This window comes from Fusarium verticillioides, chromosome 10 (assembly GCF_000149555.1).
Source record: "Fusarium verticillioides 7600 chromosome 10, whole genome shotgun sequence".
In the NCBI taxonomy this organism is placed as follows: Eukaryota; Fungi; Ascomycota; class Sordariomycetes; order Hypocreales; family Nectriaceae; genus Fusarium; species Fusarium verticillioides.
The window spans coordinates 931,257-953,185 of NC_031684.1; the positions used below are offsets into that span (position 1 = coordinate 931,257).

Below are 21,929 nucleotides of genomic sequence, written 5' to 3' on the forward strand. Positions count from 1 at the left end.
TGGAGATCCCTCGATGGATAGTATAGAACTCAGTAAGAGACAAGGCGAGACATCATTTACGTGGCCGGATACCAATTTAGAAGGACTGGATTGCGACAAGCTGAACGTCGAGAAGGACCTGATATGATACAGATACACGAGTCACCTTCTCCACCTTGCGGATCGGAGTCTAGTACATATGCAGTAACTTCGAATCTGCCAATATTAGCCCATCGCATTCCGATGACCATACCGGGAGGCGCATCAAGTCAAACAGCCAGATCCTTTGGATCAGATGATAAGCCGTCCAATACTCGAGGCATACTCAGGGAGCTCGTATTCTTAATGCAAGATCCGATCAGTACTGGATGTTAAGTTCCTAGATAACCCCTCAACTAGACCCAGCATGATTTGAGTCCTACCTTATAAGTCCTCTATTCTCCGGATCTGTACCAGTTTCAATACATCGGTCGGCTGCTCTGTTCACTTTCGCTCCCAGAATGACATCCATAGTCAGCCCCAGACACGAGGCAGCGATCAGCAACGCCAGCTCAACCTTGAAAGAGGACATTTCCAACGGGAATGGGCTGCTCTCAAGCTACCTCAATGGCTACAGCAACGCTCAAATACTCCTTGCGATCCTGGTTGTCTTGATTGCATACGATCAATGCATGTATCTCTGGCGTAAGGGCCCAATTGCCGGTCCAGCCTTCAAGATCCCTTTCATGGGCCCCTTCATCCGAGCACTCTATCCCAAGTTCGACCACTATCTCGCCCAATGGGCTAGCGGTCCTCTTAGTTGCGTTTCGGTGTTCCACAAGTAAGTTGTATCCCACTTCTTCGCGATAAAAGCCGCTCATATCATTGACAAGGTTCGTCGTCCTCGCTTCCGATCGAGATATCGCACACAAAGTGTTCAAGTCCCCAACATACGCCAAACCATGCATCGTCCCTATGGCCGAAACCCTCCTGCGGCCGAACGCCTGGGTCTTCCTTCAAGGCAAGGCACATACTGAGTACCGCAAAGGGCTAAACGGGCTCTTCGTCAACAAAGCACTCAGCACTTACCTACCCGTTCAAGAGAAGGTATACGATGATTACTTCGGCCGGTTCGTAGCAGCAAGCGAGGCCAACAAGGGGAAGCCTATGGCATTTATGCGTCTCTTTCGAGAGATCAATTGTGCTCTCTCTTGTCGAACATTTTTTGGAGATTACATATCACAAGATGCTGTCGAGAAGATCGCCGACGACTTCTATGAAGTCACAGCCGCCCTTGAGCTCGTCAACGTCCCCCTCTCCGTCTATGTTCCCTTCACAAAGTGCTGGAAGGGAAAACGTACAGCAGATGCCGTGCTGGCTGAGTTTGCCAAGTGTGCTGCGGCTTGTAAGGCTAACATGACTTCTGGCGCTGAGCCACGATGTATCGTTGATCAATGGGTCTTGCACATGATGGAGTCCAAGAAGTACAACGACCGTATTGCTGCAGGAGAAGAGGGAGTTGAGAAACCACGAAACTTGATCCGTGAGTTTACAGACGATGAAATCGGGCAGACTATGTTCACCTTCTTGTTCGCTTCCCAAGATGCCTCTAGCAGCGCCACTACGTGGCTATTCCAGGTCCTCGCTCAACGCCCCGATGTTCTCGATCGCCTTCGAGAAGAGAATCTTGCCGTACGAAATGGCAACAGGCACCAACCATTCGAGTTGTCAATGCTCGAGTCCCTTCCCTACACCAACGCAGTCATCAAGGAGCTTCTTCGATATCGTCCTCCTGTTATTTTCGTCCCCTATGAGGCTACCAAATCCTTCCCGGTCACGCCCAAGTACACAGTATCCAAAGGCACTCTCATCGTCCCTACGTGCTACCCCGCGCTTCACGATCCTCAAGCCTATCCCAACCCTGAGACTTTTGACCCTGACCGATGGATCACGGGTGACGCCGAATCCAAGACAAAGAATTGGCTTGTCTTTGGAGCCGGTCCTCACGATTGCCTGGCTCGCAAGTACGTTCCGCTTACTATGGCTGCCATGATTGGCAAGGCCTCTCTGGAACTAGACTGGGTGCATCATGCAACCAGCCGCTCGGAAGAGATTAGAGTGTTTGCTACTTTGTTTCCTGAGGTAAGTTTGTTGCATGCTTTAGAACTTTGCAACATTAACATACACTAACTTTTGATGATATCAGGACGAATGCCAGCTGGTCTTTACCAAGAGAGAGTAGATTGTTACAGGTTACCGGGGCAAGGTGTTTGTGAATATGGTGGAATCCAGTTGGCAGTAGCTAGAGTATGTCTACCGTAGGATGGGCGAATGAGTTGCTCGAGAACCAGAACTTATTGTAAATTACGATACATAGTGTGTGACTATGTGATTTTTTGATCCATTCAAGTCATGGCTAGATGCTCGCTAATACGAATCGAAGATAAAGCTATATACAAAGTGTTAAAAGGCTTTGGCCACCTGGCCGATACGTCTTCAGAAGGATGTTGAAATGGCACCCTATTATACATTACAGCTAGCCAACGTATTGACTGCTGGCCACGAACTTAGGCAAAGACACTGTCAAGGAGGAAGGCAACCTCCTCCTTTCGGACGTTGTCAACAGCAGTGTAGCTGAGATCAGTCTTGTTGACATCGAAGACAATGTTAAGAGGCTCTTCGAGTGTGTACTGAGGCCAGGTAACATGGCTTGGCGCAGTCTTGACAGTATTGGGTGTCAAGTCATGCATGAAAGAAACCCACATCTTGCTCATGAGGTCAGCGAGCTCAACGAAAGTCTCGGGCTTGCCTTCAAAGGGGCTAGGGTTGTAACCAACGCCCTTGACGTTGTTGAAGACGAAAGCGACCTCCTGGAAGTGGGTGGCTCCAATGATGGCGGGAAGGCCATTGACGTAAACGTTCCAGAGGTAGGAGAAGACGGGAATGGAAGAGCCGGAGTAGACCTGGGCCAAGAGGCGTCGTCCGGCGTGCTGCTGGAAGTCACCAGCGAAGGCGGCGGCACGCTTCCACTGGGAGCCATACTCGTTGGTAGGACGGCCAGTGAAAGATGCGGGGATCCCGTCAGCAGGGATGTCAGGGTACAAAGCAGTAGCAGTAGTGACCTGAGTCTGGCTGAGGCCGAGGCTGGAGAGCCAGGACCGGAACTGCTCGGTAGTGTTGATACCCTTCTTAGCGTAGGCAGTACCCTCGTCGAAGTTGTTACCCATGAGAAGAGGGACGTGAGCGAACTTGCCAGCCAGGAGGAGCTTAGAGGCCTGGGCGGTCATGAAGTCACCGTCGATAACCGCAGTGAGAGTAGGGGCAGTAACATCGAGAGGGGTAGTGTTGTTGAAGATGTTGTTCAGGGTCTCCCAAGGAAGGCCACGAAGACACTCGAGGTTGTCGGAGGCAGAGTCGCATCCAGTCTTCTTGACAAGAGCATCATAGTACTCCTGCCAATCGGAGGCCTCATTGAACAGCGCAACAGGGCTACCAGACTCGAGGACAGCAGCACGGAAGAGGTTGTTGTGCTGACCCTCGTAAGCGACAAGCTGCATACCCAGGGATCGAGCGCCAGCAGACTCTCCCCAGATAGTGACCTTGTCGGGGCTACCACCGAAGGCGGCGACGTTATCCTGCAGCCATCTCATAGCCAGGCGCTGATCCTTGAAGCCCAAGTTACCGGCATTCTCCTTCTGCATCTCCTCGCTGAAGAGGAAGCCCCATTGCGATACACGGTAGTTGATGGAGGCAGCGACGATGGGCTTGCCCTCCTTGACGGACTGGTCAACGATGTAGCTCAGGTTGTACCTAGGGTCTCGGGAACCGCCGTTGGTGTAGCTCTGTCATATGGTTAGTCATAATATACCGTTTAGTTTATAAGACGGGTACTTACGCCGCCATGAACCCAAAGACCAACGGGAAGCTCATCTCCAGCCTTGACACCAGAAGGTCGTACGATGTTAATGGTCAAGCAGTCCTCGTTGACAGGGTTGCCGAGGTTCTGGGTATCAGAGCCGTAACCAATGCACATCCATCCGAACTCAGTGGCATTTCGAGGTCCCTTCCAGGTCTTATCAAGAGATTTGGGTGAGGAGAAACGCAAGGGGCCTACGGGAGGTTGGGCATAGGGCATGCCAAGGAACAGATCATGATCATACGTGGTGTCATGCTTGCCCTGGTAAGTTCCGTTGCAGACGTGAACAGTAGGAACGCCTGGAGGGGAAACGTGGGGAGGGCCGGGAGCGGGAGCAGAGGGAGACGGAGGGGGAGGAGGATTAGGAGGTCCTGGAGGTCCTGGAGGTCCTGGAGGTCCGGGAGGGTGGTGATCACCAGGAACGCCAGGGACAGGAGGGGCAGGATAATGAGGGAGGGCAGAGGCATAACCAGAGAAAGCCGCCAAGAGCAGGCTTAGTGTGTTTGAGGAATGCATCTTGTTGCGTTTTGACAAAGGGACAAGGTGCGTGCAGTGAGGATCGCGAGCTGAGCTTCTAGACAACGTCTGGAAGAAAAATGAGAAAGCTCGTTTAAGATACTTGCATCAGTGGCTTGCCATGTCGATCGCTGTCTTTAAGTTCGACGGACGTCAAGGCCTGGTGGGCCGTGAGACCGGAGCATTGTCCATACAAATTACATGGTCTGCCATGTCATGACTTGAGTGAAATTACATTCTCTTGCCCCAGGGATTGTGCATCCGAAGAAGAGCCAGCATTCGCCTAAAAGAACTGCTCCTTTGTTGCTCGGAAGAATTGCAGCGAGCACGCAGAACATCTCGCTGCCTGGGAGGAAATATGCTTTGGTAGCTGTCGATCCCTTCCATATTCTTTCTCCAACACCGACCAAGTATGGCCGATCAGGTTCAGCTCCCCCACATGATGGTCCGATCTCGAGTCATTGACATCTCGATTTGCAAATCTCCCCAAAAGGATTGCTCCATCAGCCATCAAATAACTCTACTGACTACTGCAGTATTTCTCCATTATAAACACTCGCCAGCATGAACTCGCTGGACCAACTGACCTAAAATCCCTGCGCCGGAAGCCGGTATTCCCGGGCCTTCAGGTAAAGAAAAGCCGTTGGCACTTGGCAGAAGGTTTAGATTGCTTCTAGAGGCAAAGGGCCGCCAACATCGCAACCAGTCCCTAAATAGGCTTAGACGGCGGACTAAGAGACGCTCAAAACGCTCTAAAATGGCGGACGTAGCCCCTAGAGGACAAAGCCGATGCTGGACTGTCACTCGCTAAGGGATTGTTGCGTGATTATGGGACGCCTCCGAGAGACGGACACTGAATGGAGTCACTCTTGGTCAATTCGTGAAGAGCTTATGGGCATTATGCTCCATCACTATGGAGTGATACGGGGGATCCGGACAATCCCCCGCTCCATCAATGGATATTCGTAAAAAGGAATCCATATTTTTAGAGTCTTGGCGCCCTTCGGGTACCTCAAAAGCTTCCTTGGTGAGCAAGCTAGAGAAACGAAGGATGCTGAACTTTTGTCTAGGTCTCACGATCGTGTGGGTTGTAATGAACCTTTTAGTAGCTCCGGGATGAATGTCCGTTGACAGGTCACCGAGCAATGCAGTGATACGCGGTTCATTAAAATGCTGGACTAGTTCCCACTTTGTAACCATGATTTCCGTCAAGGGACCGTAAATCATTGCTCCTCTAGGGTTACATCCGACGTGGTTCTCATCGCCAAGCAGTGACAATTAATCGAGCTCGGGTCCTTTCGCTTGCTTTCTTTTTCTGACCTGTAAGATCTGTCAACACGGTTCATGCGAGGTTCGTCCCATGATTCTGGTTATTTTTCTCGAGAAAAGAAAAGATCATCGTCGTTCCTTGGTACACACGTGGAATCACACCCGGATCAGCATGGACCCATGTGCAGGTAGGTCAGTAAGCAGCCAACACCTCTCGTTTAACCAGGTTTATGAATAAGGTGGAAGGACCTTGGATTAAATGCCCGTCTCGTTTGGCAGTGTGTTTGATCCTCGCATGCTATACCCGGTCGGCCGCGGGAAGCTCGGCTCTTGACGACAGGCATTTGTTAGATCTGAGCTGGGAACGAATTTCTCCGACGTATCAGTGGACGGCAGAAGGGCAGTCCTCTGAGCTTTCAGCCACCAACGCACCAAAATCACCAGTCTAGCGGCACTGGTCCGCTGTTCCAAACTTAGCAATGACCACTGTAGCCATCCCCATTGACCAACCCAGTAAAAGTCGGCTCCGACAAGGAGAAAAAGGGGCGCTGCAGAGGTTCCTGTTGCCATCATCTGTGCGCTGCAGCCCTATTCTGGTGGGTGCGCGATCAAAGCGCTGACCCGGCTGAATCATATGTCGGCCGCTATGTCTGTCAATCCCTACTGAATCTGATGTTGATGACACGATTGACCACGGAGGGGACCTTTTGATCAAGTTTAATTCCAAGGGGGGCCGAGTGTCACTGCGACCTTGTATATAAAACCCCCGGGGACCACTATTCCCAGGATCTCCGCTGTTGGCTGCCCGAAATCCGGATCGGCGTCTGGCTCTCCCTCCATTGCTTGCCGCACATGTCTTGACGTCTCGTTTCTTTTTTCTTTTTTTTATTTCCCTTGTCTTCTCGTTCTTTGAGCTTTACAATGGAAGATGAACGAGGAACCAGGTTGCTGGTATCAATATGGACCCTGTGCCTACTGAGTCTCATCTTGTTGTTTTTACGTGTCTACTGCAAACTATGGAGAGGCAAAGGTTTATGGCATGATGATTGGTGCCTTATCGCGGCCTGGGTAAGTTATCTGAATATGCCTCTCTCGATGCTGTCTCTGACCAGTGGATGCTCTGATTATAGGTGGCGCTCGCCATTTCTGTCTCCCTCAACACATATCTCGTATCTCTCGGCTTCGGACGGCACGCAGCTACTATTAGTGACGAGAATCTGATAATAATAAACAAGACGACCATTGTGGGAGCCGCCTTTGGTATAATGGCCACGACAATCAGCAAGACATCTTTCGCCATCACGTTATATCGAATTGCCACCAACGCATGGATGAAATACTTCCTCATCTTTATTATCGTCACTATCAACGTTTCGATGAACTTGGTCTGGATTTTCGGTTTCGCCAAATGCACTCCTCTCGAGAGGGTATGGAATCACAAGGTGCCTGGAACTTGCTGGGACAAGTCAAAGCTTCTAACTTTTCAACTATTCGCTGCTTGTACGTCCTTGGATCTCTGACAATTATGGTGGTTGGCGACTTACATTTCCCAGATTACTCCGCGATCCTTGACTTTGTTCTTGCTTTACTTCCTTGGGTCATCCTGATGCGCATGACCATGCGTCGGCGAGAGCGACTCGGCGTTGCTGTCGCTATGAGTTTGGGTGCTATGTGCGTACAAGGTGTCATCAGCATGCAGTAGCAAGTTACTAACATACTCAAAGCGCCGGAATTACTGGTATAGTCAAGGCTGTGCTGGTCGTCAGTATGAAGAGTGAGGACATCACCTACGACCGTGTCGACCTCACGATTTGGACCTTGACTGAGCCTGCCGCTTCCATCATGGCTATCTGCATTCCAGTTCTGTATGTTGCAATCCCCTTTCCTCTGATGTAGCCGCATTGCTAATTCAGACAGTCGTATGCTGTATCGAGAACTTAAGTCAAGTTCACGAAGTTACAACCGTAACAGGACCAATACAACACCGCGCGACGCCGACACAAGGAACACAGCCGGGGCATCAAATGCTCGGCAGTCAAAGCGATTTAACTCCAACTCACGATATGGTCGAAATTCGGTCGTCATCATGTCAGGATGGCAAGAATCGCAAGAGCATCTCCAGGACGATTCCGACGGAAGCCAAAGCCAGACTAAGATGTCCATGAGCTCTGGAGGCGTGATGAAGACTGAAGAAGTGAGAGTACACCACGAGCGTTTGAGCACATTTAGCGATGAAAATTCGATAGAGCTTAGGGGGTTGCCGCCAACCCAAGGGAAACCTGGGCATCAAAATGCTGAAAGGACCCCCTCATTTTAGATTAGATTAATCACATACTGTTAATGACCCGTGTGTATACATTTCATGTTATACATTTCCTACGTAGTTGACATCAACATCGTATATCTTAGACCTTCCAATTTCAGACCTGTACTGGGCCTGGTCAAGAAGTCAGTATCTCAGCTCTCTATAACGGAATGGGCTCCGGGCTGCGGAATTTGAGCTTTAACAACTGTTTGTGCGAGATTGAATCTCCTCGCCTTTCTGGGTTCTAGTGGAACTAGCGTCTTGGGGCCCTTTTATATGCTCATTTTCTTCGTCGTGTATTCTATATTGGTATGTTTGGACAACAATCAGCCTGAGGTGGAGAGTTAGACTTGAACTCGTGGCGGTTGTTCCATGTGAGAACTATTTTATTTTTCTGTTCCCCTTCAATACATCGGTATAGTGCTGTACACAAGATTCCGTCAACGACATAAGCTACTAAAGTTTCTCTCCAAACAACAGCACACTTACGTGGGAATCAAGATTTCCAATAGAAGCTCATACCTGGAACAACAAAGATGCTGCGTCACTCATCATGTGCGTCCTACTCAGTAGTCCTGGGATATCATGCTGGTGTTTACACAGTGTTTATGCTGGACCTTTTTCTAGGCATCATCCGTTGCTTGCCAGCATATGCGATCCTCGCAATAGATTACCCGCCTTGCCCCCTCTTACGTATACGAAGCCATCTAAAAATAATAGCATTTTATGTGGCATACGTTTCCCAGACTGCGGAATTATTCTTGGCCATTTAATATAAAGATTTGGCATCCTATGTCAAAATGAGCCTCCACGCAACACCTTGGCAGCTATGCATCGTGGTTTGAATCGATAGCAACACTTCGGCTCAAAGCATATTCTATATGATCCCAAGCGTCAAAAGAACATTCGATGGAAATTTCGAACTTGTGACCTACAAAAAACGAAGAGTGGTGTAGGGAAGAGAGTTTTAGGATTTTAGGTTCGGATTTTAGAAGGTTTATAGGTTATAGGTAGATACCCCTATACCACTCTTCGCCGATGATATGCAGAGTTCTTTTGGAACATAAAAGTAGGTGTCCTAGGTTAGTCACGTGAAAATTCGTCAATCTGGTGTAAGAGCAAACCTGGACTGGTCACACATCCGATTTTGCACGGTTGCTCTCTGCTCATCCACCATTAATGTGTCGGCCACAGAGCAACCAGGTCCTATTTGAGTTAGAAGTATCGCTGAACTCATTGGCTCCTCGGTAAAGAGACGCTTCTATCTTTATTTGAAAAAGAAAAGAGAAAAAAACCGTCGAGGTGTTTTTGGGAATTGGTGCCTCAGTTCATTGGGGAAAGGAGCATGACATGGAAAGTCGGCGAGAACACAGCGGGTGCCTCGCAGCTTTCCTTAACAACATTACAGATTCTGCCTCAAATAAGCTACTTACATTGGAGACAACCAGTCAAAGGGCACCTCATGCTTGGAGGGCCGCCGGTGTTTTAGCAAACAATGTATCGGGACCCCAGACCCGACAGAAAGGCATGGTCGGGTATTAGCAATGGATGCCACATCTCAAGTAAGCTTTTTCCAGCTTCCATAAATAAACTTGGCATATCGCCACGGCTTTTATCGCTATTCTACACACCAGTACCACAGAGTTCGGACAGTAATTCTTGCCAACATGTTGCAGTGGTGTTCCCCAGGTCAGCCCATCCTTAGCGTTGCATTGCATGTGCAGACAGTCATTATGTTACATGCTGGCAATAAGCCATGGTTTCAGCCTGAAATGCCTATAATGATCAGAGTTTTAAGCGCCAACGGGAACTTTTTTAGCGCATGAAACACTACGATGCGAGTTTAGACTTGACGGGTTCGTTCATACAATCATGCCAGGTGAGCTACTCGAGAGGGGATCTTTTTGTTTGAATTCAATATGTTCATTGTATAAGGTAACTTTGTACGGGTCATAAATGTAGATACATGGACAACACAGCTCTGCTGCTTGTGAAAACGTGAACCGACTAGCGGCGACCAATGAATATCAGAGCCCAAGGCATGCACTTTACCCAGCTCTTTGGTCCCAAGCTCGACCTGGGGGGCTAGAAACCACTTGTCTGCCATCTCGGAAGCGTCTTAGATAGATTGGACGGAAGGACCGGGAATGGGGTAGGAAGAGAAAGACTGGTAGAGGTTGAAGAGGATACCAGGGTCGGTAGGAGTGTAGAAGGTGGTGAAGTCGCCACCTCCGCTGATGGCCTGGCCGCCACTGCCAGTGACCTTAAGGTTGATGCACTGGGGGTAGGCCTGGGCACCATTGGCCTGACCGGCAGAGTGAAGACCGATGATCTCGTGTCGGAGAACATAGTTTCCGGCCTTGAGGTTCTGGGGGACTGTGAACTTCCATGAGAAGCCATCGCGGATGAGATCATCGGAGGCCCAGTCACCGGGGTTGTTGCCAGACTTGAGACCCTTCTGAGCGACCTTGACCCATCGAAGGCTCTGCTTGTTGATGCTGGCAAAGTCGCCGCTGACGGGAGCGAGGTACTCGGTGACGGGACCGTGGTGAGACTCTGGCCAGGTGTCCCACTTGAGGGTGACGACATCACCAGCGGCGACAGTGACGGCGTTGGAGACGGGCTTAGCGCTCTTGTGGCAGATGATATCGGCGGTCTTGAAGGCATCGGGTGAGACGAAACCGTTGTCTTGGTTGCCAGCAGCCCAGCCGACCGCGTCAGAGGGAGCACCGTGAGGAATACCACCAGTGTACTCCTTGCCACCGGCAATGACCTTTGCGACGTGACCGTGGGCGTTAGCTCCGGCGAGGAGAGCAGCCACGACACCGAGAGAGAGGTTGCAGTGCATGTTTGCGGTTTAGAATTGGTAGACAAGAAGGTTTGTTGGGCAAATGTCGATTTGTGAGAAGTGAAGAGAAGGTTGCTGGAAGGCTGATTTGGAAATATCTCGACATGATTTCCTCACGTATATATAGCCATCTGATCTATAATACCTACATAGAGCATCTATTCCTGTGAGTCTATACACAAAACAAGGTGGCCCTTTTGGTCAACGGAGATAAAACTGGAACTAGACGGATTCGTGCCCTATCGAAAGGAGTATCAGCATCCGTGTTTCCCAAAGGGAGCTAGGATCGTCATCGACAGCCACATCAAGAGGGCCGACATTAAAGGAGGTAGTAGCCAAGCGTCTCGCCTTAAGAGCTGGCGTATCGCCTGGCATTATTTCGGTCTGTAGTGTAGCATCAGATCCATTGCGTCTTTTCGGCCATCGGACAGAAGAGCCGCCTCTCGATTCGCTGTGTCATGTTTCAGGAACAAAAAATGACCAAGAAAAATCGGAACGTGAGCCCGATTATCCGCCTGTCTGGTCAAGGCAACGTCTTGGCGAGATCTTGCCTGAAACAGATTGGACGGGTACTGTGTCTCCATAGTCGCCTCAGATTTATTAGTGACAGTATGCGAAAACAATGGGCGAAACGCGTATTTAGAGTTTTATTCGTGGAAAACTAGTCTTTTAATTCGTCCTGTTTCACAGCGGCTTTTTCATCTATCAGAGGGAAACGTCCCGGTTTAATTGCTGCTGATCGCACGGCACTAAGGTCGCTTCCCGGAAGGTTGGTTAAGCATATAATGGCAATGCAATGCAGCATGCAATCATCACGATAACTATAGATAGGAGAATATCTGCGGCACGGCCGAGTTCAGATGACATGTTATGAATACCAAGCCGGAGAGGTCGAGTGCTTATTACTGCATTGGGATGAGCAGGGAAACGGGAAGATGCGAACCGCTCGATCGCAATAGCCATGGATCAAGATGTCATCGTGGTATGAATCGTGTCACGGTGGAGATGGATGCAAGCTTTGACTAAGTTGGACGAGTTTTCCCGTGGCCTTGTTTCAAGAAACAAGGTTACGCGGCCCGGTGTTTGCATTCCCAAGCATTCTTTGCTTCTACTCGCTTGGATAGACGGGATGGTATGTCAATGGAGGTTTGAAACGAGATGGCCCCGTGACATGGTGGTGAATCGTCTGATGTAGACGGCTGTTGGCGTTTATGCATGTTTGGGCTTCAGGCTCTTCAGCACGCTGATGTCTTTATATTTACGACTTCAGTATTGAAGTTGCTCACAGGTTTCTAGGCCAAATCGGTTCTAACAAACGGAGATGGATGTTGACAGAGGGTTTCTGATGCCCAGTAACGGTGACGACTTGCTGCTGTTATGATCTGCAATTGCGGGTCTACCAAGCACATACGGCCATAGGTAGTGGAAAATACGGGATCCCGTCTGCTCTCCCATAGTCAAGCCACTAACCGGCGGATTAGTAGTTGGGTCGGTGACGACCAGCGAATCCCCGCTGTTGTATGTAAAATTTTCTTTTTGATCATATATGAAGAATATGTCTGGCCCTCTGTTTTGTGTGAAGAAATTTTCGTAATCTGTGATGCACGTGATGTATCTAACTTTCATTGGCTGGGGATTACTGGGTAATCTCCAAGCGTAACTCTTACTGTTGGGCTAAATCCCTTACCCTAAACATGCTCTTTGATGCTGTAAATATATAAAGCTGGAAGGATAAATGCGATATTGAATGATGTGATGCCTCAATGACCTCAGAACTAAATGTCTTGTCAATCGCGTCGCGCAGCTATGTGAACGAAAAAAGGCATTTTCCGCCATAAACGTTTATCTGCGACGTGCAAAACGCGAGTCAACCAATTCACAGTAAACCCTAACGAAACCACAACGTATAGAACATGATAGGTTGATCACATAAATTGACGTGTTCTACGCGTATTTCCAAGGCAAACAACTGATCATTCACGAGCTGCGACCTGGCTTCAAGAGATTGGCGGACTTCGGAGCTCATTGTCATACATGATTCACGTCAAAATCATCAATGTTCGCTGCAAGACCAAGTATAGAGAACGGGTCACTGCGAAACCGACAAAGCGTGAGGGTTCAGGCAACCATGCACGTTTCAACGCTTAACTACAATATGTTCATTTACGAACTACACTCTTCTTCACTACTCAAGCAAGCCCGAGAAAGCAATGAAAAGGGAGGGAGCTCAACAAGCGCGCGTTCGCGTCACCTAGAGGCAGTGTAATACTAGGGACACTGTGGACGGGATCATATGCAAGCATAGAGGAAGCCGTCCCCTGGCCAAAAATAGGAATAATCACGATTGATGTCCTTAGACATCTTTCAGAGATTAAACTGAAAAGAACAGATACTACACTTGATCTAAGCCAAAAGGCAAAGAGAGCTAAGGAGAAAAGAAGAAGAGAAGCGCAGCTTGGGCGGGCTTGACGAGAAATTTATAGTGAGGACTGGGGGCGGTGAAACCCAAGGTTTGGCAGAATATGGTTCGTGACCTGAGGCATTTCGTGGTGGTTGAGCAATGAAAATGCGGTGGCTGGGAGAGAGTTCATTTCGCTTGGTCGAAGCGAAAGCATCACAGCATCATTGACCAGTAGACGAAGTCTGGCTTCCGGTGCATCAGTTGTTGCCTGCCATAATTGACAGAGTTTGAGGCAGTGCGAAAATACTTCTGGAGGGGTTGAAGGTTGAAGGTGCACCAATTGAATGCATCATTTGCCGCGCCTCTTTGGGTCGCATTAGAAAGTTTCTACGCCGCTGAGAGTCAAGATTGTGACGAGACACGTGGACGAGGCTTGCGATATCATAGATTGTTCCTTCCGACGTCACATTCTCTGTCAAGAGGGTGTGTGTTCTCTAGTTGATAGATTGTACATATATTCGGACCGCGATTAGGTTGCTGCACCCAGTGCCTCCAAGTTCTCGGTTGCAGTGGAGTACTCAATTACTTTGACCGCCTGGTTGAAGCACGAAAATGTCTGCGATGACCAAAATGCTTACAAAACTAACCTGTAATCCGGAAAAAAACAATTTCTTGATGTATGTTTCCCTCCGTGCGTTGGGCGACCTCCATTGAAGAAATACGGCTGAATGCAATATCACGTCGCTTTATTTTGCCGCATGCTGACATCAGATGAATGGAATGCTTGAAAGCGACGGTATTATTCCCGGTTGACATTATCTACTCGAATGGACTAACATATCCATACGTCGTTCATCGTAAGATCATTACATGAAGTCCGCCTCAATTAAATTATGCGCAACCATCAGACTTGTAAACAAGAGCTGACGGATCCTCCTTCTGCAAATAGTTCTGCTCAATCAGAAACTTGACATTGCCAGTTTCGCCAGTGAAGAACTGCGCTCCGAGACCGGGCTGGCCAAACCAAGGCGCGATAGGTCCTCCGACCACTGTAAGAGGCTTGATGACCCTGTAGACGTGGTAGTTGTACGGGAAGTCTGGGGTATCGGGGTTCGTGGCCAAGTTCGAAGGAGGGAGAGCTCGTTGCGAGTAGGGAGCAGAGGCAGCAGAGACGTATGATCCTAAAACGCTGTTAGACCGTGCTGTTGGATCGAGGCGACCCGACGCGACTTACCATATTCGCTTCCAAATCGATCTACGAGAGTTCCCACCTGGAGAACCATGCTGCCGTTGATGGCATTGCCATTCGCGTCAAGCTGGAAGCCATTCTGCGGAGGGTACTTGTAGTTGCCCTTCTCGTCTGTCCATGTCTGGAGGAATTGGATTGGTGTAAGCCCGCCGAAGCGGTTGTAGCTCTCGACGGTTGCGCTCAGCGGGAGCTTCTTTGGAAGCTTTGTAGGGCCGAGCCGAGCATCGCGGCAGATGTAATCTTTGGAGCTGGATCCACCGTCGCGAGTGCCGGAACAATCGCAGGCTGCTCTCTCAGCGACAATTGGGTTGGGCAGGGCTGAGACTGTGGAGAGGCACAGCAGCGATGAGAGGATAAAAGAGGGAAGCATTTTGGATCAACTTTGCTATCGCGTCAGGGAGTATGCGCTTGGAGATGAGCTGCTGCCCTCAACAACATAGGGCAGAGGCATCTTCTTATACATAGGAGCCGTGTCTAAGCCAAGAGCGCATGTGAATCTATTGAAGTTATTATGTCTCTGTTGACGAGCTGAGATGTGCATGATGACTCCGCTGTTACTGTGATGGCCTCAGACGGCGCATCCGAGCTGAGCACAATGTCTTAGTCTCCCCTCCTTTGGTGCAAGGATACAGCGGGCTAATGCAGGAATGCCGGCAAATGAGCTAGATTGGCAGTGAGTGATACAGATGCCCAGATTCACATGGCCTCAACAAAACAATTCCGATACGTAATTGCCTGACCTTGAGTAATTGAAAAGCATATGAAAGAAGAGGTCGGAAAAGATTGAGGGTCGAGCTCATCTCGTGATGTTCGTTGAGCTTTTGCGCGTTGATGGAAGATGGCCTAAAGATGCACTATCGAATCTCGCTGCCGTGTTTTGTTCCAGGACCTGGTGAGACATCAACCGCCCCGCGATTTAGTGCGTTGCTAGGCTGTAAGCTCTGTGAATTAGTTGACAGCTCCCCATGCATGGAACCTTTGAGCAGAACAACGGCCATCATTTGCCGGGCCCTCAGCACAACAATCAGCCATTCTTACAGGGATTCGACGGTCGTTTTTTGGTTGCCTGAAAGCTGACTTTCAGGTGGCTGGCTGATTGACCAAACGAGCACCGTGCATATCAGCTAAGACATGGCTTCACGCGCTACAGCGCATTTCGTCTTACGTAGTGCGAAACCCGTCCCCGACATTTTCTATAGCAACAGCCCGCTCCATGGACGGGGCAATTGGTAACACAGGCGATAACGATGGCGGTCTGGAAATGATCAACATCGAGTTGGATTGGCTCTATCCGTCCGTATCTGTACTATCTATTCCGTACTCTCGGGGCCAATGCCTAGCGCTTAAGCCAAGCCAACGATCTTGAGCGCGTCTTGCCAAAGTCGAGCCTCACGCTCTGGGTCATATATATGTGGTGCATACCCTTTGCCGAAGTGAGGATCAATCTGCTTAGCTGGAGGCGCCTCCTGGCAATCCTCCAAATATTTCCCTCCAGCGTTTTCCCACTGCTTGCCGATAGCCGCCCAGACTGTCGTCGCAGCTCCCTGCTCTGGGCTCTTCAACATCTTCTTAGCCGTGTCGCTACTAGCGAGAGGCTGAAGGACCTCCGGGGGAATATTTCTCGTAAGCTCGGTCATGATGCCTCCGGGATGAACGCTTGTCGCATGCAAACCCTGAGAACCGTATCGACGGTCTATCTCATTGGCGAGGTAGGCATCAGCCGTCTTGGATTGACCATAGGAGAGCCATGGGTCGTAACCGCCCTTCTGGAAGTTATAGTTGTCGGATTGGTTGATGCTGCTATGCTGGTGTGCTGATGAAGAAAGAACAACGACTCTAGAGTTAAGCTCGGGAGTGACGGCCGCCAGTAAGGCTGGCTTGAGAAGCTCGAAGAACAAGAAGTGGGCGAGGTAGTTGACTCCGAACTGCATCTCATGGCCATCCTTGGTAAGCTCAAGTTCTGGGACAGCCATGCAACCAGCATTCTCAACCAGAATGTTGATATTGTCGGTTTTATCCAAGATACTCTGGGCGGCAGTACGAACACTGTCAAAGGAAGTCAGGTCGAGCTCAATGAACTCCATTCGACTGGCATCAAAGAATTCTGCACAGGCTTTCTTTGCCTTGTCCAGGTTTCTTGCAGTCAAGAACAATTTGGCGCCAGTTTCTGCAAGAGCTCTGGCGGTCTCGATTCCGATACCAGAAGAAGTTCCGGTAATGACGATCACTTTGCCCTTGAGCTTGCCTTCGACACCCTCGTCTTTGATGATCTGGAGGGCAGTAGGTCTGGCGTCGCCAGGACCCTGAGTGTCTTCATGTGCGGCAGCGTATCGAGACATTTTGTCTTGGAATATGAGATGGAGATATTGAGAGATGAATGCTGTGATGTGAAGGGAGCTTGGAGGAGATTTGATTCCTCAAGCTCGTAGACAAAGGCATGACTTAAGTACTTGATTCCGTCACAGTTTCCTACAACGTTTGATGTTGCGACTAAACTTACAGGACTTTAACTCCGACGTGCCAATCAAACCACTCAGATACAGAAGCGATGCACGCACGACAATGACAAGGTTTAGGCTTTCGACGACTGCCGCTTAATTCCGGACCCCTAGCTGCGATCATGATGCATCATGGGTGACAGTTTCTACCTGATTGAGTTAGCGTCGGAGTTTGGGGGTTTGGCGGAGTTCGACCCTTTGTCAGCTGGCTGACGTCTTTTTCCTTTATGAGACTGGCATATATCTCAGTGTCGTGGACGACTTCTTTATCCTTCCTTGGTTACGCCATTTTAATCGTTTCATCCCCACATTAAGCTCGTGACAGCAGCAATGGAGACCACTACCAACGACCAAGAGCGCAAGGCTCGTAAGCGGGCACAGAACCGGCTGAATCAGAGAGCACGGAGTATGAAACCTTATCTCCGCTGAGCTGCATTGATACTAAACATGATCATAGGGGAGCGTTTGAGAAAAGAAAAAGAAGATGGGAATGGGCTGGGCAAACGACCTTATCGAGTTGACCGCTGGAGGATCGGTACAGACGCAAACAATGAAGAAGAACCCAAGACTGCTTCAACCAAGAATATGGAGCTACCCAGAGAAGAAGAACAGTCACAATCGCAGCAGATTATCATAGCAGACCAACCTAGCTCCAACTTGGCTGTGGCCATTCCTGTTGACCATCGCCTTCTTCACCTCATCAGCTACAATGTTTGCCGAGGCATGATGACCAACAAGAAAATGATGAGACTGTTTGCAGAGTTCATCACAGCACTCGACTTCCCAACACTGGAACCCCAGTCAAAGACATACTGCGAAATTGCCGTCGTTCGATCTATTGATCGAGAACATCTACCACTACCAACTCGCCTTGAACCTACTCAGGTCCAGATGACCTCGCCACATCCTTGCTGGATCGATGTCTTCCCGTTCCCAGAACTAAGAGATAATCTCATTCGGAAGCAACTCATATATGATCACATACAGTTTCTGGAGGATTTGGTCGGTGATTACGTGTACAAACTTCCTCCTGCAGTACCGTCAACAAGGTGCATTGTACCGCAATTCACAAGCCTAAAAGGAGGAAATCTCCCAAAGGAAAATGCTGGAATGATCTTATGGGGCGAGCCACATCTCAGTGAGAGCTGGGAAATTACTCCAAGCTTTTTGGCAAAATGGTCATGGTTAATTGGAGAGTGCAAGGATCTTGTTCATGTTTCTAACAACTGGAGACAGAGTCGAGGGGACCAACCGTTGCGATCTGTCCGTGTTTCTTGATTAGGAATTGGGCACAGAAAGAAAGAAATGCAAAAAGAAGAGCTTGATGAGACTGGGACTCGAACCCAGGAGGATTGCTCCACCAGGAATTGGTGTTAAGGTTGACCTTAACCTGGCGCCATAACCAACTCGGCCATCTCACCGATTTGCTTGATGACAAAGCATTTATCGGAAGTTTTGACCAGCGCACGACAGAATGCTCATGACGATCTTCTGCTGAATTACTTCTGGTTGTCTTTGTGAGAAATTGTTGAAATCGAGATAGCATTCAATCACTATCTGAGGCTTTGCTCGTGCTTTGCTCGTGAAGTTGGGATGATGTAACTAGTCCCAACCTCGTAGCAATTTGACTGCTTTCTACCTGCACTACCCTCGAGAGCCATGGACCTGTCTCCAAGCCTGACGGTTCAGAAATTCTCAAAGAGATACCTCATTCCAGCCCAGATCTCCTCACCAGACTCAACAATCTGCTTCGGTGGAAGAACAAACCCATTGCCCCTCAGCCTCTGGGGCCGAAGTTCCATTCCCCAAGCAAGCTCTGCCCCAGCAACATCATAAACCCAGTCACTGCTTCCACCTGAAGTCTGATAGATGGTCTGACAAGTTGGACCGCAGTAAAAATCCAAGTCGTTGACCTGCTTGATAGCATCTGCAACGCCGCCAGCAAGATCCATCTGTTCGTTGATATCGGTGATGTTGGCGTCGCAAGTGTAGCCATACGGCAGGAGAATTAACTGGCTGAAAGAGTGAAAGTCGATGTAAGACTTGATGCCATTCTTCTGCGCAACTGACTTGGTATGCTTGACCAGAGCCTTGTTTTCGGGAGTATCGCCAGCCTTCATGCCGCGATATGTCTCGTTGCAATTATCAGTGGAGGAACCCCCGGGGATATCCCACTCATGAGGCCAGTTTCGGTTGAGATCGGTGCCAATGCATTTCTTACCAGCTCGCTTCTGACGGTTCTTTCGCCACAACCGGTCGTCGGTTATGGTATAAACGAAGCCTACGAAGCAGTCAGCACCGTGTTCCACGTTTCAAAGAAACCCTTGGGGACTCACCGTCAGGATTCGCGATCGGAATGATGTAGATGTCGTAGTTGTTGAGTGTATCTCGAACAAGGCGATCCTTATTCTGGTAACCTTGGACAAGCTTCCACGCCATGTACTCGACGGTCTGTGAGAAGGGTCAGAATACTACAAAGTTCTGCTGAACTGGATATCTGTTACCATTCCGCTGATCCACTCGCGCGCGTGAGAGTTCGCATGCCAAACAATGGCAGGGTTTCTTCCCTTATCGCCTTTGCCCCAGAGGTGAATGCCTTGGATCTCTCTGTTCTGTACGGTCCTACCGGCTGTGAAGACCTCAGAGTTCTCGGGGAACGAGGCTTGCAAATCGGAGAGAAACTGTTGGTGCTGCTCGAAGCTATGGTAGGACTTGAAGTAAGATTTATCAGGTAGCTTCGCCTTATCGCCAGGAAGTTTGGTGGTAGCTACCAACCATCAATAATGAATCTACAAGGTCACTGAGGTTACTTACCCTTGTATAGCCCAAAGCTCCCTTCCTGTGCGATCTCAGCGCCCAAGTTGTCGCTGACAACGGCGGTTTTCAGGCCAAGACGTTTGAAGGCATCAAGTTTTGCAGGAGGAATGGCGACCTCAAAAACGTCGTGATTTTGCCCGCAGCTCAGCGAGACGTGATCGATGCCTTTGAGGAGGCTGGTAATATCCTTGTCGGACGGGCGGGCGGTGATGGAGAAGGCTTTCCAGCCATCATATGACACCTTGGCCGCAACAATAGGCAGCAGAAGCCCCGCGTATATAGTACTGAACAGCATATCGAGGAAGTTTGCTGTTGGCGAAAGTCGCTGGAGATATGTTGAGTAATATGCTTCAGTTTGAGTGAGATAACTCCTGTTGCCCTCCTTTATACTACTTGAGAGACTCTGACAAACTTATACGAAAGCGGATGAATTTCCAGGATTATGATTCATGGGCCGTGAATCATCACGGCTTCCGAGCACTTGGCTGCCTCGAATGTTGGACAGGTCACAATAATCGACCGCATTATGTGGAGTGCCTATCACTGATTCATGTGTTTCGACTGGAGGAAATAACAGTTGTCATAGATGTGTGGCCGGTCATTCTATGAATAGCAGCTAGGTCTCACAATTATCAGACTTCGGCTTTGATTGTTCTGTTGGTAGGTGCCTAGACAGGGGCATCGGACGAAAAGAACAATATTAAGGCCTGTTGGTTGCCCTGTTTCACTCTGGCCCTCATTGGACAGTAACACAACACGCTCGTCTTCTCCAAGAACCTATCACTTTATTCCGCATCACGGCCAATATGGTCCGCGCTTTGACCCCTCTCCCAATTCCTCTGCAGCACCTTGGCCATGCTATCCCAGATGCGTCGCGGCATCTCGTGCCCAACATCCTCCCAGAGCACATACTCGACATCACCAGGTATCGCTTTCGCCAAAGCCTCTCCGTGAATCTCCCCAAAGATCTGATCCTTGCCTGCTTGCACAACCGTTGTCGGACATTTGATCATCCTGAGCGTATCAACCCCTGGCCAGCCATCTTTTTCGTACGACGCAGCGCCGTGATTCGGAGCTTTGCTGTACAATGTGCCACCTTTGATATCCCGTTCCACCAAACGTCTCACCGCCTTCTCCACCTCCTTTCTCTCTTCCGCATCAGGCTGCGTTGTGAGTGCGTCATAAACGGTCATTCCGTTTTTGATGGCCGTTTCCCTCTGATCTCCGAAGCCAGTAAGCATTGGCTGGAACCCGAGATCAAGTCCTCCTTTGGTCGGGAGCTCAGAACTCACGCCGGGAGATGTATACAAAAGCGACAGGCTTCTGACTTGCTGGGGCCTACGTGCAGCAACTGTGTAGGCGACTGGCCCTCCTTTACTCAGACCGACAATATGGAAGCCCTTTGAGGGATCGCTGAGGTTCAAGTGGTCTGCAAGTCCCTCAATGTCGCCTGCCATGTCTCCAATTGAGTATCCGCCCGGTACGGGAAACTCGGTTGACAGGCCCGTGTCTCTTGGATCGAAGCGGATCACGAAGTATTTCTTGCCATCTTCAGAAGACTGAAGCTTTTCGACAAGACCTTCTGCCCATACTATCATTGAATCCGCATTGCCTGGCACAAGTATGACCGCAGGATCTGACGGGTCGCCAAAGGTTTGATAACAGATACGCAATCTGTTGGTGAGTTGGGCAAAGAGTTCTGGTGAGGCGTTCATTTTGCGAAGGCAATTTCGATAAAATAGTTTACAGAATCTCTTGGCAAATATGGTGCTGTTAGGAGAAGGGGAGGGTGGGGGCTGATGTCAGCACTAATGTAGAGAAATCCAGGGTGCTCAATGCTCAGTATTCAGTCATTACTGATTCCCAACCCCCTAAGACCCTGATAACTGATATTCTCTTGGGTCCCTATTGGCTCGTTCGCATGCCATTGCTCTTTCTGGGAGCGTGTTCGAGGATCCAGAGGCCCATTACGGAGTAATGTCTATGGAGACAAACATGCTGTATAACAACTAGAGCTAGGATAACGCCCCAACGACTGTTTGTGTCGAACCATGAGTAGTATTCAATCGCTACTGTATCAAGATTATCCTGTAACCCAGGACGACGATGAAGTCATCTGCGATCACGTATAGCATCTATCACTCATACCTAC

The 21,929-nt window shown here is 49.4% G+C and overlaps 9 protein-coding genes and 2 non-coding genes across 11 annotated transcripts; 4 read left to right on the forward strand and 7 right to left on the reverse strand.

Moving 5' to 3' along the window:
- Window positions 1-479: 479 nt before the first annotated feature.
- FVEG_08786 (cytochrome P450 oxidoreductase) lies at window positions 480-2,200 on the forward strand (the record flags this gene model as incomplete). The annotated part of the gene is made up of 3 exons (XM_018897668.1): window positions 480-799; window positions 852-2,100; window positions 2,165-2,200. 3 exons carry the CDS (start codon window positions 480-482, stop codon window positions 2,198-2,200), a joined length of 1,605 nt encoding a protein of 534 aa, XP_018755386.1.
- FVEG_08785 (hypothetical protein) lies at window positions 2,195-6,008 on the reverse strand. The gene is made up of 2 exons (XM_018897667.1): window positions 3,854-6,008; window positions 2,195-3,800 (listed from the first exon to the last, which is right to left on the reverse strand). The coding sequence occupies exons 1-2, from the start codon at window positions 4,388-4,390 to the stop codon at window positions 2,526-2,528; spliced, it is 1,812 nt and encodes a 603-aa protein (XP_018755385.1). The 5' UTR covers window positions 4,391-6,008; the 3' UTR covers window positions 2,195-2,525.
- Window positions 5,962-8,077, forward strand: FVEG_08784 (hypothetical protein). The gene is made up of 5 exons (XM_018897666.1): window positions 5,962-6,727; window positions 6,790-7,159; window positions 7,213-7,330; window positions 7,384-7,524; window positions 7,577-8,077. The coding sequence occupies exons 1-5, from the start codon at window positions 6,581-6,583 to the stop codon at window positions 7,974-7,976; spliced, it is 1,176 nt and encodes a 391-aa protein (XP_018755384.1). The 5' UTR covers window positions 5,962-6,580; the 3' UTR covers window positions 7,977-8,077.
- Window positions 8,078-10,083: 2,006 nt separating this feature from the next.
- On the reverse strand, window positions 10,084-10,812 carry FVEG_08783 (hypothetical protein; the record flags this gene model as incomplete). The annotated part of the gene is made up of 1 exon (XM_018897665.1): window positions 10,084-10,812. The coding sequence occupies one exon, from the start codon at window positions 10,810-10,812 to the stop codon at window positions 10,084-10,086; it is 729 nt and encodes a 242-aa protein (XP_018755383.1).
- Window positions 10,813-12,221: 1,409 nt separating this feature from the next.
- Window positions 12,222-12,337, forward strand: FVEG_16436. The gene has a single exon (XR_001989303.1). It is a non-coding gene; the product is annotated as a 5S ribosomal RNA (ribosomal RNA).
- Window positions 12,338-13,775: 1,438 nt separating this feature from the next.
- FVEG_08782 (hypothetical protein) lies at window positions 13,776-14,953 on the reverse strand. Its single transcript, XM_018897664.1, has 2 exons — window positions 14,448-14,953; window positions 13,776-14,394 (listed from the first exon to the last, which is right to left on the reverse strand). Exons 1-2 carry the CDS (start codon window positions 14,830-14,832, stop codon window positions 14,105-14,107), a joined length of 675 nt encoding a protein of 224 aa, XP_018755382.1. The 5' UTR covers window positions 14,833-14,953; the 3' UTR covers window positions 13,776-14,104.
- A 763-nt stretch (window positions 14,954-15,716) lies between these two features.
- FVEG_08781 (alcohol dehydrogenase) lies at window positions 15,717-16,801 on the reverse strand (the record flags this gene model as incomplete). Its single annotated transcript, XM_018897663.1, has 1 exon — window positions 15,717-16,801. One exon carries the CDS (start codon window positions 16,799-16,801, stop codon window positions 15,806-15,808), a length of 996 nt encoding a protein of 331 aa, XP_018755381.1. The 3' UTR covers window positions 15,717-15,805.
- Window positions 16,802-17,290: 489 nt separating this feature from the next.
- Window positions 17,291-18,238, forward strand: FVEG_16435 (hypothetical protein; the record flags this gene model as incomplete). The annotated part of the gene is made up of 2 exons (XM_018905666.1): window positions 17,291-17,366; window positions 17,418-18,238. 2 exons carry the CDS (start codon window positions 17,291-17,293, stop codon window positions 18,236-18,238), a joined length of 897 nt encoding a protein of 298 aa, XP_018755380.1.
- Window positions 18,239-18,282: 44 nt separating this feature from the next.
- FVEG_16434 lies at window positions 18,283-18,381 on the reverse strand. The gene has a single exon. It is a non-coding gene; the product is annotated as a tRNA-Leu (tRNA).
- A 264-nt stretch (window positions 18,382-18,645) lies between these two features.
- Window positions 18,646-20,072, reverse strand: FVEG_08780 (hypothetical protein; the record flags this gene model as incomplete). The annotated part of the gene is made up of 4 exons (XM_018897662.1): window positions 18,646-19,241; window positions 19,297-19,411; window positions 19,465-19,727; window positions 19,775-20,072. The coding sequence occupies 4 exons, from the start codon at window positions 20,070-20,072 to the stop codon at window positions 18,646-18,648; spliced, it is 1,272 nt and encodes a 423-aa protein (XP_018755379.1).
- A 490-nt stretch (window positions 20,073-20,562) lies between these two features.
- Window positions 20,563-21,492, reverse strand: FVEG_08779 (hypothetical protein; the record flags this gene model as incomplete). The annotated part of the gene is made up of 1 exon (XM_018897661.1): window positions 20,563-21,492. The coding sequence occupies one exon, from the start codon at window positions 21,490-21,492 to the stop codon at window positions 20,563-20,565; it is 930 nt and encodes a 309-aa protein (XP_018755378.1).
- Window positions 21,493-21,929: the final 437 nt, after the last annotated feature.